This window comes from Cyanistes caeruleus, chromosome 8 (genome assembly GCF_971803275.1).
Source record: "Cyanistes caeruleus chromosome 8, bCyaCae1.hap1.1, whole genome shotgun sequence".
NCBI classification, from domain to species: domain Eukaryota; kingdom Metazoa; phylum Chordata; class Aves; order Passeriformes; family Paridae; genus Cyanistes; species Cyanistes caeruleus.
Genome location: NC_141708.1, coordinates 2,817,129 through 2,833,556, shown reverse-complemented (window position 1 = coordinate 2,833,556; position 16,428 = coordinate 2,817,129). Strand labels below are relative to the sequence as shown.

At 42.7% G+C, this 16,428-nt stretch overlaps 1 protein-coding gene across 3 annotated transcripts in view; it reads right to left on the bottom strand.

Annotated features, from left to right (window-relative positions):
• ADAM12 (ADAM metallopeptidase domain 12) overlaps positions 1–16,428 on the bottom strand; it is a 170,805-nt gene that overhangs the window by 139,589 nt on the left and 14,788 nt on the right. For all 3 annotated transcript variants that reach the window (XM_086900257.1, XM_086900259.1, XM_086900258.1), the window contains exon 2: positions 14,361–14,494. In XM_086900257.1, coding sequence (XP_086756383.1) covers positions 14,361–14,494 — 134 coding nt within the window. The remainder of the gene's footprint in view (positions 1–14,360; positions 14,495–16,428) is intronic.

The following is a 16,428-nucleotide window of genomic DNA, read 5'->3' as shown; positions in this document are numbered from 1 at the left end:
GCCCAAGTGCCACATCCACACAGCTTTTAACTCCCTTCTGGGACGGTGACTGAACAAGTCTCATCCCACTGATGCTCCTGAGCCATTTAACACTGCTTTTTGTTTTTCCAGACAGCAAGAAGTCCAACTTTTCACTGACATATGCACCTAAACTACTGAATTACCACTGCTTTACAAAAAAAAATTCTTAATGCTGGGTTTCTTACATATTTAAATTACATTCAACTGCACAAGTGTATAAAACTTTGCTGTTATGAATAACACATTGTTGACATGTTGCACCAGACTGGTGGCTGTTATACTGCCAAGCCATATATTTTAGCAGAATACGAAGAGAAAAGCTCCTGGAAAGGTTCAGGAGTGTTCCTGTAAGGAGAAAGTGGTTCCCAGAGAAGGGTGCCGTTGCTGTATCCCAAAATATCAGCGAACACGGCGTGCTCAGAGCAGGGCACTGAAGCACAGGAGCCAGGCAGAGCCTTCTGGAAGGTCTAAAAGTATATCCAGCATTTCTGGAAATTCTCCTCCAGGCTCATCAACATATAAATAGAGCAGGGCTCTGCAGGGGCTCCCCCCACTGCGCTGATTTCCCGAGGTGATGAGGGAAGGAGCCTTTTAGGGCCATATCCCAGCCTAAATGAGAAGTCTTGATCACCAGAAGAATTTCAGAGAGGAACTCGGACAGCTCCTCAAGGGGCGCAATAAAATAACATTTGAGGATTGAATAAATTGGTTACACTCAGAGAAAGAATTAGGAAGAGCAGAGGTACCCTGTGCTCACTCATCCCAAGGGAATCCTGAGCTGAGAGATGCTGCATTATTCCCCTCAGACAACAAACCCTTGTTTTTACATGGAGGATGTTTTTAAATAAATTTCATTATGCATTTGATAAAGGAGTTATAGCAGATACACCCCCCCCCCCCAACAACTCCATCAAATTGCACTTTGCAAATCAAAATTAACAGATAAGAACACCTTGAGCAAGCAAACTTTCCCTGAGGCTAAATACAAGTTATTTCCTCTCCCTGCAGCAAGGCTGTGACGGTGACATTGCATCAATAAACGAGCTCCCTAAAACTGAAGGAGCAAATTCGTGCATTCCAAGGGATGCAGAGGAATGATTTTGTGGGATAGGCAAAGACAGCAATAAATTGCTACGACTTTATTTTATGCTGAGTAAATTTTGCACTAGCTCAGGTGCCAGCCAGCACACCAAAATGACAGAGCACGAAAACAACTTCACTGTGGTTCATCAGGAACTTTCAAAACTCTCATTGCTCTGGCAAGGAATTGTTTATATATAATATAAAAATACAGAAAGCAAAACCATAAAATGACACGGTGGCTGCTGAAACAAACCGAGCACATCTTGATATTTCCAAATAATTTGGCTTGAGTGGGATGGCCAGGGTCAGAATACAAACTGAGCTTAAGGAATATACCTTGGTAAGACACAGCTTTGTGTTACCAGGGTTGTACTGATTTTCCTTTCACTGAGAAAGATAAAGATTTTGCTGGAAAAACAAGCCAACGTTACCTTCGAAGCCTTCAAACACAGACTCTTTGTCTAAATTGTTTAGTAAATAAGGCTGTGAAGAATTTTCAAATGCTTTTTTTTTTTTTTTTGCACAGAAATATCAAAATCTCCTTTTGTTACCTGCCTCAAAGTAATTGAATTATAGGAAATACTGTACACAATAATGGGGAGCTCTATATTCACCCACATCATCCAAAAATATCTGCAGCAGCTGATCCTCCTGCAATTTGAAGCTGTGCAGTGATGGCACAGATAATATCCACACTTGGAATAAGCTTTCTTTTACATTATGCTTTTTTTATTCCCCCTCAATGCCTTATCCTAAAATTAGAACAACTCCATCTCCATATATGAAGTTTATGGCATTGGTGAGTCCATCACAAGGACACACTGATAAACCCTCTGCTCCTAAATGAAATTCCTCCCTAATAACCTGTCCTAGAAAAGCAGAGCTCTGATAAGAGTTTCACTCCATGCTGTGCATCCTCCCTCTCCACTGCTTGATTTTATGATTTGATTTCAATGCCAGATCTTGCTGTAGCCTCACTCAGCTGTTTTTCCTCACAGAGTTTTGCAAAAAAACCAAAACAATTCAAAACTTGGCTTGAGAGCTGAATCCTGAGATAAGGTTGGAAACAGAGCAGCTGTATAGGTACAGATAGAGATCTCAATATATATAGATATATATATATATGCACATATATTGATATATATATATATATAGATATGCCCACAGGAAAATTCAGCAGTGTGGTTCTTCCTCCAAAAGAAATTACTCAAATCCAGCTGTCATTGCCTCCATCTCACACAGATTTAGGAAAACTGCTAAACACTAATTCCCTGAAGGCTCTGAAATTAGAGCTGATTTTGATTCTACACATCGCAATTTCTTTTTTAATTAGTTAATAGATGATGTATGGAAGGGGGATAATATTAATAAATGCAATTTTAAAAATAAATTGGTGCTTGGTGATTAAATTGCATGGTTGAAAGAAGTAAAAATGCACATATAAAAGAGAGGTACACAATAGACCAAAATATTAATAATCAAAATATTTCTTGAATTCAAGTGTTTTCATGTCCCTGTTGATCTCCATCAAAGAAAGGTGATTGTCTAAACTGCCCTGAGTTATAGGTTCATCATACCCTATAAAAATCTCAGTTAATGTTCTTCACAATATTTACAAGATATTTTCAAACTGCCTCTAAGTTTGCAACAGTGACAATCCTCATGCTCAGCACTGCAACCACTCCTCCTCTTTCATTCCTCGAGACCCAAAATCTTGAAAATATCTGTTCCCTTGTTCAAACAACACATATGGGATTTTTCCACACGTGCAACAGATCCCTCTTTCCCCCAGAACAGCGAATTCCTGGCTCCTAAAGGTTGCACAGCCAGAGCAGGAATAAAAATGACATTTTTAGTTTGAAAAGGCCTTTATAAAAATCAAATTGATGCCCCATGGTCTGGGTTAAAACTATTTTCTCATGTTATAGATGGGAAGGCACAGGACAATAAAAGGGGAGGTGTTTGCACTAAGCAAATAATTCAGGTTTCCCATCTTAAAAATCCCAGCAGTTTCCGCCCATATCCCAAATCTGCCCCTGTGACAAGAGATGTTCCCAGGCTCCTGACTCTGGGTCTCCCTGGAGCTGCATTTTCCTTTCTTTTCTCCCTCCTCTGGGGTTCCTGGGAAAGATCCTCTCTGCTCTGGAGGTCTCCCACAGATCACATTTTAAATCAATCCAGCCCTTTCTTCCCTTTAGAATCAAAACCCTGTAGCAGTTGGCAATTCCACACTGAGCTCATAAGGAAAAAGGGAGTCAAATATTTTGAAATATCTTTTTGTTTCAATTGAAGCCTTTTACAAGCAGAAATTAAGTAATAAATAGAAACTCAATAAAGCATGAAATGTAGTGCTTTATGTTTAACTGTGGGCATTGAAATTGATTTTAGTTTCTCTCTGCAGGGTGTGCTTTGGAGCTTTGGTTGGGGTTTTTACAGATGCCACTCACTCATTCACAGGGATTTACACACCTCAATAGCTCCTCCATGAAAAACATGACATCTCTTGGCAATAAAAGGTTAAAATTCACTTTACCCTCTGACTATAACTGAAATACCTTTGCAAGCTAATGATTGTAACAGGCTGCTCTGTTCCTGAATAAACATTCTAGGGATTTCCTGAGGTGTTGTTTTGTTTTGTCATTTCTTATTATTTTTTTTCCCATCTTTTTAATTGAGGGGAAAAAAAATTGGAGGGCACAGCCAGCTTAGATGGTATTTCAGTCAGAAATGTGTATATGTTGTCTTTCTATACTCTTTTCAAACTGAAAAAAATTACATTTACACAGCTTCTGGATATTCATTTTATAGGAAAAAAAAAAAAAATCTTTAAAGCTTCTCCAACTCATCTCCTTCTGCCAGCTTTCCTGGCCAATTCTTTCTTAGTAATGCCAGTAAATGCCAAAAAAAGTCTGGTTTCAACAACGTTTCTGTCTGTTGAAACCAGGAGAGAGGCAGTTTCTGTTGGATACACTGAATTTAGGGATCCCACTCTTTCTCCTGGAGGGAGTGGGCAATGCTAACACGGGAATAGGCTTGGAGCTGCTTTGAGGACAAAATTCCTCTTGTTGACTTTTCCTGCGGCAGATCCACGTCCAGAACCTCCTTTGCAAGGCAGGTTCAGCCCCTGCCAGGGCAAGGGCCCTTTTTTGGGGCAGGGAGGCTCTTGGCTGTCCCAGTTCTCACATCTCAGAGCTTTTGTCTCCCTGCCCCTCGCCAGCAGCGCTCCTGTCCCAGGACAGGCTGTACCTCACGGGGGAACATCGAGGCAGAGAGGAGGGGGTGGGTGAAGTTAAAGTAAATAATGGAAGACACCAGAGTGGGATTGCTCCAGGATTGCTGCCTGGAGGAGCCTGCCATGCCCAGCACTCCCAGGGATGAAGCGTGCTAGAAAATAACATCCACTGAAAAAAATCAGCAAAAATTGGGGATCTTAGAGAAGATCTGACCCTCCCATCCTCAGGCAGCAGCTTTGGCTAAAAATCTTTGCTCCTGTGCTCATTGAGGTGGTCTCAGGTTATAAAATTCTTCTAAATGTTAAAATTATTTATATGTTTCATTTTAACGCAGAACACAAAATGCTGCCACCTCAGAAGGAAGCAGAGTTGTGGCTGCCCCGTTCCTAGAAGAGCTCAAGGCCAGGCTGGAGCAACCTGGGATAGTGGAAGATGTCCCTGCCCACGGCAGGGGGTGGAATGAGATGAGATTTAAGATCCCTTCCAACCCAAACCATTCTGGGATTCCAGGAATCACTCCAGACAACGATGGCTGGCTGGGAAGGGCTTGGCAGGTTCACCCCAAAAAGGCCATTTTTTATGCAGGGAATGCTCCTCAAAGGATGTGGTCAGTGGAGAGAGAAGGAACAAACAAGGAGATGAACCCTGCCAAGGACCCACCCTGGTGGAGGAGAGGGCCAGCAGAGGAAGGGGGAACAAGGTCAGGCAGCAGAAGCCAAATAAAGCTGATCTGAAGGCAGGCAAGGGCAGAGGAACGAGGGCAGGACTGAGGAGCTCCTCATTTCCTGAGTGTGACTGCAGCTTCAGAGCAAACAGCACATTCACATCATGGGCAGAGCATGAACGGGCAGGGACAGAGCTCCAAATGGATCCAGCTGGAGCTGGACACATCCCAGGGTGACACAGGAGGGACAGGACCCCTGTGGCAGAGCCCCACGAGTGTGACACCACTGCTGTGTCACTGAGAGCAGCAGTGTCACCCGCAGGGTTATGGGGACACTGGCCACAAACACCCCCAGCACATCCTTGATCAAACCCCAGAAAACCCTGCAGGCTCTGGCAGCAGCCCCACCAAACACACAATATTCAGTGGAAAAGCTTCTCAGGACCATTTCACCCCCTGCCTCTCCAAGCTTTGTCACCCCACGGTCTCTGGGAGGCTGGAAATTGCAATATTCAGCCCCAAAAGCTCCATTTTGCTTTAGAACTGTGTCCTTGAGGAAAGGCACCACACAAGTGGGACACACAATTTCCACGAGATGAAAATGGAACACAAACTTTTTGCTGCAGTATCAAAATGGTACAGATAATTTTTACCTCATCTACACAGGCTTTTTGAAAGCAGCTGGCAGAGCTTTTTGGCAGTCATTTTATTTCCAGAAAAATACCAACACCTTGAAAGCCTTTTATTGTCAAGATATTCCTGCTGCATTTTAAAAAGCCTTATTATCAATCCTAATTATTTTTTTATCAGGCTTTAAACTGCATATAACCTCTATGACTCCTCATTACAATTCTGAAAAATGAGAAATATTCCTATAGAAGAGGCAAATCAACTGGGGTTTGAGTAAATCATATTGAAATAGAATTATAATTCAACAACAAAGGCACTGGGCTTGTTAACTGTAGGACTCAGTGGATTGACCAGCTCAATTTACTTCTTCACCCCTAAAATACACACTGAGAACAACTCAATTTACTGTGGCTTTCTGAAATAAGGGTCTTCATCACAAAATATGTCAGCAGCTCATGGTTTCCCCCACTCAGAGGATTTCAGTCCTTGGAAAAGCCCCAAGTTTTGCTGCTGTTACAAATCCCCAGAGGATCCTTGCAGGAGCTCCAGGTACCAGGGGTATTTGGTGGCAGAGAGCCTGCTCTAGCCTAGGCTTCAGTCTGACCCAAGGCACCCACAACAGGAATTAAGAACAAGGGAGATTCTCCTCCTGCATGTAAAAAAAAAAAAAAAATAAAATAAAAATGATCACATGCTCAGAGCTGGAAAGCAAAGCATTCTTTTAATCCAACACTGAAATTCATACCTTACACTCGCAAGATCTGTTGCAAGAGACGTGAAATAGCCAAGTATAAGCTAAATTAATTCAATATGAAAATGCCTCAGTACAAGCACTTTACAAACCCAGCATAAGGCAGGAACTTAGGTTTAGGTTTTAATCCCACATTAAAGGGTCGCTAACATGAACTGCATCATCGAAATCCAAATATTTTCCCCCCATTTTATTGCAGAAAGCACGATCTGTTTGTTTGTAGGGCTTTTTTTTTTTTTTTTTTTTTTTGGAAATGCCAGCCTGAAAACTCCAAGAGGATTGCTTCAACCCCATCAAGCTTTTGAAGGCTCACTGGAGCTCGGATCTGAGACACTACCTCATAGCTGGTCCCAAGCAAACACTCTGCAGAGCCCCTGGCCACGAGGGCTGGTACAGGGAGGCAGAGCTCCCCACCATTATATCACTGGTGATGTCCCCTGGCCAAGTATGACAGAATTCCTCCAGCAGCTCAGTGTGATACCAGCTCATGAGTGGGAATTCCACCCTATGGAAGGCTGCAAACCCCCATGGAGAGCTGGAGCTGTCTGCTGGATCACTCATACAAATCTCTCCGTTTTCTGCTCTTTAAAACACCCAGCACTTCCAACAATACCTGAGCAGGAAGGCTCACACGAGGCTTTGCAAACTTAACACGATGTATCACTTCAGCTAAAAATGAAATGGACTCTTTTTCTGGGATGAATCCCAGTTGCTTAACACTTCCCAGTATGCCCAAGCGACTTCAGGCAGGAAATGAATCCTCGTGTATCTAGCTGGAACCAGGGCACTGATTCAGTGCAGACAGAGAAAAGAATTTTCCCCACTCAATCACCAACACCAAGTTTTTATTGGTGGTCCCAGCTCCAGGAATTCCTCAGCCCCAGAGCTGCTGCGTGAGCTCCAGCGAGTCCCTGGAACCAGGACACACCTCCCAACGTTGCTCAAAAATGCCATGAATTAAATTATCAGATGGATCAACTGGTTAAACGAGGTTGGATAGGAGCAAGGGAACACGTTTTCCTCCTCTTGGATGAGGTGAGGTGAGAGGGGTGGCTTTGAGCTGCTTTGGCTCACCGGGACACAGAAATTCCCTGACTGCCAGAGGAGGTGCCACGCTCCCTTTCCTGATTGTGTCCATGCAAAACTTAGGCTGCTTCCAAATTAAACAAACACAGAAGAGTTATTAACTAATAGAGCGTATTTGCACTAATTGCTCCTCAGAGCGGCCCTACAAGGCAGGAGTATGGGTACAAGGAAAAGCAAAAGAACTATCAGATTGTTTACCAGGCTATTAAATTAATGACTTCCAGGTTATTAATTAAAGGCTCAAGGAGAGGATCTCCCAGGGAAGGCTGTGGAGGATTAGTGCTGTTCCTCTGCCTGTGCCAAGCTGCATTCCCAGCTGATGACACAGCTTGTGCAGAGAGCACAGCTCTGCCTCTCGTAGTCGATGCTCATGAGTCATAAAAAATATGGAAAGCACTATAAATTCTGGTTATGCCTCCTCTCTCTCAAGATATGTAAAACAACCATGTAAAAGAGCTATGAAAGCTGTCCTCTCAGCCTTCAAAGCCTTGTTTAAGCAGCACTGTATGATTCCCCTTAATACAATTGTCTGGAAGTCTAAACTTTGGTAATTATTTCGAATGAAAAGGAACAGCAGGAGGCTCAGTTGAAGGGAATATAAACAATTATCACTTGCACGAAGGCTATGCCAGTTATAAAACGAACTTGAATGGGTTTGCTCTTGAAAAAACTGAGCTCTAAATTAATTATCTGACAGAGTGAGCCCCTCAGCTGTGTATCAAACCCTGTGGGAGTCTCACAAGAGGTGCAGCAAAGAGGGGAAAATGGGAACCAGCACAGAGACCTGTCCTGGCAGGGTGGGAAGGTCCTGGCAGGGTGGGAAGGTCCTGGCAGGGTGGGCAGGTCCTGGCAGGGTGGGCAGGTCCTGGCACAGGTGCCCAGAGCAGCTGGGGCTGCCCCTGGATCCCTGGAAATGCCAGGTTGGACACTGGGGCACTGGGACAGTGGAAGGTGTCACTGCCCATGGCAGGGGAAGGAACAAGACAAACTTTTTTTTTTTTTTCCAGCCCAAACCATTCCAGGATTCTGTGAGTCTCTGATTTCTACTGATGGCCCAAGAAGTTCCTAATAAAACTGAAACTGGTGTGGAGACCAAAACTCTGGAGAAGACCCTGGCTATGACTGCCTTTGCCCCTTCTGCCAGTTTGCAGCTCCCAATGTGTTCTTGAATCTCCAGCATTATTACAGTGGGTTTTTTAACAAATTTAAAGTTATTTCCTCTCCCTGCCAATGATATTTTATCTCAATGGCAAAAAAATCCCTATTTAAGTAGGTGTTGAACTCGGGCCTTAGAGTGAAGGCATAAAAAAATGCAAAAAGGTGAAAAACATCAGCGTAACACCCAATAGATGTGATAAATCTGGAGAATGATAAAAATAACCAACAACTGTCAGAGCTGATGATACTTTTATAGATAGCAGAGAATTTCACACTGAGATTCACATTATCAGTGCCCAGAATTCCACACAAATAATCAAGATTCTGATGTCTGCTCCTGAGCACAATCCATGGCACAATACTTGGGAATGGGGCAGGCAGGGATGCAAAAGCTGCTTCTCCAGGAGCAAAGAGAGATGCAGTGCATGCTAAGCAGCAGGAAATGGTAATCCTCTGCCACTTCACATGCACAATCTTAGAGCTGTGACAAGTGTACACTTAAAAACCAGAAGAAATATGGTCTAAATATATATTTTATAGCTGGCTTTCATCTTTATCTTCACATTTCATTGCTAGAGTTTATATTCAAAGCACAACATAACACCAAGAAAGAAAAAAAGAGTGCTGCTACAAGAAAAGGAACTTTGCCTTCTCATCTTTCTTTCTCCCTTTTTTTTTTTTTAAACCCTTCTTTAAGATTTCAATTTGCAAGCCTAATTTATTCCAGCCTGGGCAAAGGAAGGAAACGGATTCACACAAGCTCAGAATCTGGCCTTGAAAACTTCAGCTTGGCAAAGCAGTGTTACTGTTCCCTGAATCCACTGCCCCCTCCCCAAAGGGGAGCAGAATTTCGGATTTGTTTGGATTTAGAAGTCACTGGGGTGTTGGAGTGAGAGCTGGAAATGTCCTGCAGGTATTGCCACCTTCTCTGCCCACCATGGGCACCTCTCTTTTCCTCTGCTTGTCTGTAGCTCCAACACAACCCCAATCTCTTGGGGTGTGGGAAACCACTTCCAGAGGTGGATTTTCCAATCTATTTTTATATATTGAGGTCAGTGACAGTATTTTAAGAGTCCTGTGAGGCTCACAGTGAGCCAGGTGGATTAAGGGTCTAACCCAGTAACAGGCAGATTATGTGCAGCTACTTTCCCACAGTTAATTATTTTAAAGAAGTCACACAGCAAAATTTGCTCATTGATTTACACATCCCCCAAATTTAACATCAAAAATCAAATTCCCTGTTTGAAATTCCATCATTTAAAAGCAACCTGGGCTGGCAACTTGTAAACTCAAATCAAGTTCAACCATCTCAGGGCTTTCCAGCTTCTCATATGGTTTTTTAGGAACCACACTCAGCTCCAGGCTGCAGGTCCTCAAATACCTGCCCAGGTTCAGCTGCATTCCCATTTATTTTTATGAATGGCAGCTGTATCCTGGCTGGAGCAGGCTTATATTGCACCTGGACAGGCACAGAGATCAGGAAAACATCAGGATGTTTTCTTTACAGGAGCAGATCCATATGCATCAAAATGTGCTCAGTATCCCCCAGAAAGGAAAGCTGCACCTAACTTGCTCATGTGCTTTTAGAAAATTGAGAGGGTTAAATCTTTCAAAGTGTTTGGTCCTGATTCTCTTGGAGTCCTTGCAGGTGCCAGCACTGGCATTCCAGGCCCTGCACAGACAAGGGCAGAGAAAACCCCACACCTGAGTGAGTGACTGGTGCCACAGCCTGAGCTCTCTGTGTTTACCTGCACAGCTGATCACATCAAACCCTCACAAAATACTTTCCATTTCTCAAGAATTCCTGCATTTTACGATCTGGAACCAAACTCTGGGTCCAAAGGCAGCTCCACTAATCTGTGTCCCTCTGGGAACACGAGTGTCAGCCCAGGGTGATGCCACACTGGGATCCCCCCAGCATTCCAGCTTTCCCATGCCTGCCCTGCCAGGCAGCTTTTCCCCACTGTGATGAGCTTTAAAGCACAGAAATGGAGCCAAAAGCCCCTTAATGCCCATGTGAAACATTTCCTGCCTGGCTCTTGTCTCCCCAAGAGGAGGGATGTGCTGCAGGCTCCAGAATAACACCACTGATATTACCTGACCCAGAGCTCCTGTGCTGCAGGGATCTGGCACACACCAAGCCCTCTGTGTCCCTAACAGGGTGTGAGGATAAAAGCTGAAGCCAAACAGATGGTCCTCGAAAAAATCTTCCCTAAAGTGTTCTGTGTACTAAAACATCACTTACCCAAACTCTCATCAAACTTGGCTTGATTTGTGAATCGCGAGCCAAGTTTGGAACAAAAATATTCAGCTGGAAATACGTGGTGGGGGGGGAAGGAGGCTTTCTGCTGCACTTAAATAATATAAAATGAAACTGTTTCGTTCAAACCTTGGAAATGCTTAACAAAAATAGAACCCAACCCTCGTGTGTTTAAAGCAAGCACTGAGGTGGGGGGTGGTAATCAACACAGAACACAGAGTGCTGAGCACATGAAAAAAGAGAAGTGGAAGGACAACTGGAGCTCTAATGTATAATGACCTATCAACACATGCTGTAATGCACACAGAATTTCAGGGAAGGAGGAAATCACATCTGCAGGGAATATGGGCAGCTATTGTTTGAAGCACAGGGTGATGTTGCACAACCCTTCCAGGGCCCGATCCCGCTGCCACACGGCCACGAACGCAGCATTTTCTCCTCAGCAGCCCTGAGCACCAACAGCTGGTTACTCCAAATAGCAGCCACTAATTTTAGCATCCTGGACTGGCAACTGAATATTATATCCAGTTAATAAAAGCACTTAACTAGGTATAAGTAAGACATTCCCACTGAAAATGACACATAAAAAAAACCAAAGATGCCAGGAGAAATGTTCAAAACCCCCAGTAAACAAACAGCATCACCTCAAAAACACTGAGGTATTTCCATTGTAGCTTCTCTTGAGTATCTAGATTTTATTTTTCAAATGTTCTTCTCTATCTGCTGATAGGACAAGGGGGAAAGGCCCCAGGTTGTGCTCAGGATATTAGGAAAAAGGTTTTCACTGAAAGAATGGATAAGAATTGGATCAGGCTTCTCTGGGGCAGTGTTGGAGTCTCCATCCCTTGAAGTTTTAAAGAAATGACTGGATGTGGCACTCAGTGCTGTGGTTTAATTGAAAAGGTGGTGCCCAAAGGTTGGACTCAATGACCTGGGGGTATTTTCCAGCCTAAAGGATTCCAGGATTCTATAAAAAGTGTTTGCAACAGCATGGGCATCTTTTAAACAGTAAAAAAGCAACAACATTTCTGAAATGATGCCACCATGAAATCCTGGCCTTGGTTTCATAGAGCTCTGACTTGAGCTGTGGAAAGTGAAGAGAAAAATTGATCTGCCCAGTAAATGATCAGTTCTCTCCAGACACAAAACACTTAATCTACACTTAAGAAACCCTAATTCTTTAAATATAATCTAATTACATGTCTGAATTTAAAATTGGGGTTTGCCTCTCACTAATTTAAGCTTTCATAGGAGAAATCATGAGATGTCCTTGAAAAAGTACATCCCAAGTGTATTAAAGGAAAATCTGGTTAGAGGTAAGCAATTTTTCTTTTGTTTTTTTTTTCCTCAGTAAATGGAATTTTTTCGCTGCTGCTGAGCAGTTCTGTGTGTCTGTGCCATTAGACAGTGTGAATTATCTCACATTTTTTGCACGGTGTAGTTGGCTCTCAACGAGAAAGTCATTAGCTTAATAATCATTCCTGACAGATTCCAAGCGAGAGATTCCAACAGATACTGCAGCGACTCCTGGGGTAAATAAAAGGACAGTTTTATCTCCAAGATGGGAGAGAAGGCTGCACTAAATGATGAGTGTGCTTTCCCAGGGACTAATTGTTAAGCAGGAGTATTTACAGTTAAAGGATTGGGGAATGGGGCCATCATTGCCAGGCAATTATCTGTACACAAATAACTTTAATCCCTTGGCATTTTTATAGCCACTCCATTATTTATTTTACCATATATCCTATTGCAATACCATTCCCCTCTTACAAGTACATACTTTTTTGACTTCATATACGATTAAAATAAAACAGAGGAACACTTTGAAACGAGCTGAAGAACAATAGATCCCATTTAGCCATCAAATACAGCAGTATTTAACTTTTGTGCTTTTGATCAATATTTATGTGACAAGCTATTCATTACTCTTCTCCTCCACCACTGAAGCTGTTGTTCCTCCCACAGCCTGATGTGCACTTTTGTGTATTTAATTTATAAGTTTCCATGGAAAAGAAGTATTCAAAGGAAAAAAGAAAAAGTGCTGATACAGCACGTGGATCTTTCTACTAAGCCACAAATCTTTTCTAGTGTTCATCTTAAACTGAAAGTAATTCTGGGAAACAAATTAACGATATAAATCACATTATCATTATTCACAGAAAGATACTCGGTTGTAACTCTCTCAGAGAGCTCCAGTGAGTAGCTAAAAGGCCTCTCTCTATATAGAGAATGCCTGTTTCTAATTAAATGATCTAAAAATAGAGTTGCACATACATCTAGGACCAAGCCATCTGTGTTATCTCTCCAAGATAAGCCATTCTACACCCACCCCGATATCCCTTTCATCACTGCACAGATTCAGGACTGGGCCCAGTCCTTCTTTCCTATTTAGGGACAGAGGAAAAGAAGGGAAAAAATTTAATCCAGACAAGTTTTTTTTAAAAGTCAGAGCCCTTGTTTGGAAATATCTTTTCACACCTACTTGTGTCAATCAGCAATGTGATCCAAAGCCACGTCCTGCAAGCAGTGGCAGTAGTCAAGCTGGATTTCTCCATGGAACACTTCCCCAATCCAACAAGGAAAGCTGTTTCTAATTGGCTCTCTGAGCTTTTTGCATTGTTTTTGTGGGTTTTGCTTGGGGTTTTTTCCTTCTTCTTTTTTTTTAATTTTTTAACTCTTTATAACATCACTTTTTCCCCTCCTCACTGAGATAACTGAAATAATGACATAAAAAGTGAGCAGGAATCAAACTGGACCTGAGTTAAAAGGTTGGGCAAGAGATTCCCATGATAAGTTTGGTGATAATAAACAACAAACTGTCTTCATACTTCAAGAAGGAGACAAAACCCAGCCTTTTTTTCCTAAAAGCGTCTTGTCAGAGGGGGAAAAAAGGAGGAACACTTATCAGGGCCTGTCAGGAGGGGGAAACAATCTCAGAGCCAGTGACAGATCCTTCCCCTGTTAGGCAAAGAGAAAGCAGAGTGTGAAGGGAGAGTCATCCTTCACTCCCAACACAGCACAGGGATGGAATTTGGGGGTCTCCCATGGGATAATTAAGTCCAGATAAAGCCTCAGGCTACAGCCAGCACAGCAATTATTTGCACTGGTCCCTAAATTTCTTGCTGTCAGACTGTATTTACTCAAACAAACCTGTTTGTTGTGCTTACCCCTCCCTCAGTTTTGGTTTTGCTGTTGCATGATAGAATCTCAAGGAAAGAAATTTTTATTATTTCACTTTAAACTTTGATTACTGCCATCAGGAAGAAGAATGCATCTCTGCAGGAAAAAGGTATTCATTTCAACCAAAAACCTTGTCCATTTCTTAAATTAAATAAGCAACAATTTTAGATATGTGGCAACAACAATATAAAAACACTCTTATAATCTGTAGGATGAAAGAGCATTGAATTCTCCTTACGGCCTTTAAATTGTTACACATCTCAGAATAAAAAAATAGGCAAAATGAAGACTAACCTTGGAATAAATGCCATTCACTGGTCTCCACTGTTCTCCATTCAAATGGAAGGGAATTGTTATCTCATATTCTTTGGACTGGTCCTTTGACATCTGCAGCCTCGGGGACTCCACTTTGTTTCCCACATTCTCACCTAAGGACAGGGAGAAGCACTCCAGGTTAGCTGGGAAGAGCATCTGACAAGCTGATCCTTGTTATTTAAGGGACTTGGCAGCAGACTTGAAAAGGAAATAATTCAGGAAAATGATTAAACATTAAACTCGGAATGTCAGTGTCGAAACCTACACAGATTTCAAAGAACCTGTGAAACCAGAGGGGCTCAGGGGGAAAGAGCTGGAGGGGGATTAGATGGTGGCAGCAGGAGGCAAAAACTACACATTAAGAGCAGAGATATCAGGATGCAAAGATGTCATCATGAGGGATGCACAGTCTCATTACTTGGGGAAAAAAAGGTCTGGAAGAGAAAGAGAATATAAACTCTCATTGAAATAACATTCTACTCCTACACAGGCAAATGACTTCAATTCATACCACCAGGTCAAAAAGCTGTTTGCATGCAGCATTTATCAAGTGTTTTTCCTCTCCCTAAACATATTAATGGCATTGTGCCTGTCAAGGCAGAGCCCTAAAACCAACATCACAGGACAAAACTGAGAATAAATCAAAGAGAAGACAGGGATGGCTTCCAGGTGCCACAGGGTAGTCAAAGCTCTGGTGGGGTTTGCCACATTCTCTGTGCTCACCTAATGCTCTCAGAGGATAAAAAGTCATTTTCTGAACAGAATTACCCCCATTTAGTTACTGTTAGAATTAGTTAAAAAACATATGTGCTGTCATTGTGGCCAAGCCAATGTGAGCAGGAATAAAGTCTGGTATTTTTCAACACCCTTTTAAAAATACAACACTTTACCTAAAACACACACACACACACACAAAAATCAAAACCAAACCAAAACCCTCACAAGATAAAAAGATAAAATATATCAGGGAGAGGGAAGTTGTTGGTTATACAGAGTTCTCACACCCTTTAATGCAGCCCAAGTGACAGAGGGCTGGCAGGACACAGTGTCAGCCCTTAGAAGAGATGATCCAAACCTGGCCCCAGATTTGGTTCTCCCCTGGAGAGGCACATGAGACACCATCTCATCAGCCTGGGAGGGTCTAGACAGAACCTCCAGCCCTTTATTCTCATTATCAGGCAGGAAGCTCCCTGCTCAGAACAGGAATTTATGAAGCATATCTCAGCAAAAGGAGAAAAGTTTGGCTGCAGCCCTGCTCTCCTTTCTCCTTGGCTCACCAGAGCAACCTCAACCACACAAATTAAATGACTCAGGCCCTTCTATTACTTTGTAGGATTTACATTCTGAAAGTGCCATGAGATCTGAGTTTTCAGAACCCCTTGGAGGATCCTTATCCTCCTGTGGATGCATTGCCTGCACGGTTTCCACGCACTCTGACACCGTGGAGCTGCCACAGGGACATCAGGAAACATCAAAGTCTCTCTGCTGCTCCTCCATGATCCTGATCCTCCCTTCCCAATCATTCTGCAAAGCATGAGCTTCACAGCATTACCCAAAACAGCAGAAAAAACGGAGGGGATCAGCATTTGTGCTCAGATGTGTTATTCACTAAACAGACAGCTTGGTCTGGGAGTGCAGCAGCTATAAAAATATAATGGGAAAAAGGGAGAAAAATCCACACAAAATGTGGTTCAGTTTTGCCACTTCTCTTCCATCCCAGTGAAGCGATGCTCGTGGTGCATAACAAAGCAAGGTTACAATGAGCAAATTTAATCTTCCACACGTGCTCATTTATCTGCTGAAAACGCTCATTGTGCAGAAGTGTTGATAGTCTGGAGACAGGCATCAAGACAGGTTTATAGGCAGCAGTTATATCTTTATTGGAAAAGATAATTTATTTGGGGGGAAACAAAGCAGACAAGCTTCAGGGTTTGCAAACTCTTCTGAAGCCACAGCATTTATAAAACACGAGATCAATTTCTGTCTAGTTGCTTTCCCTGAGCCAGATACTTGGCTGCTTATCTGAATGTTTTTATTTAAATTATTG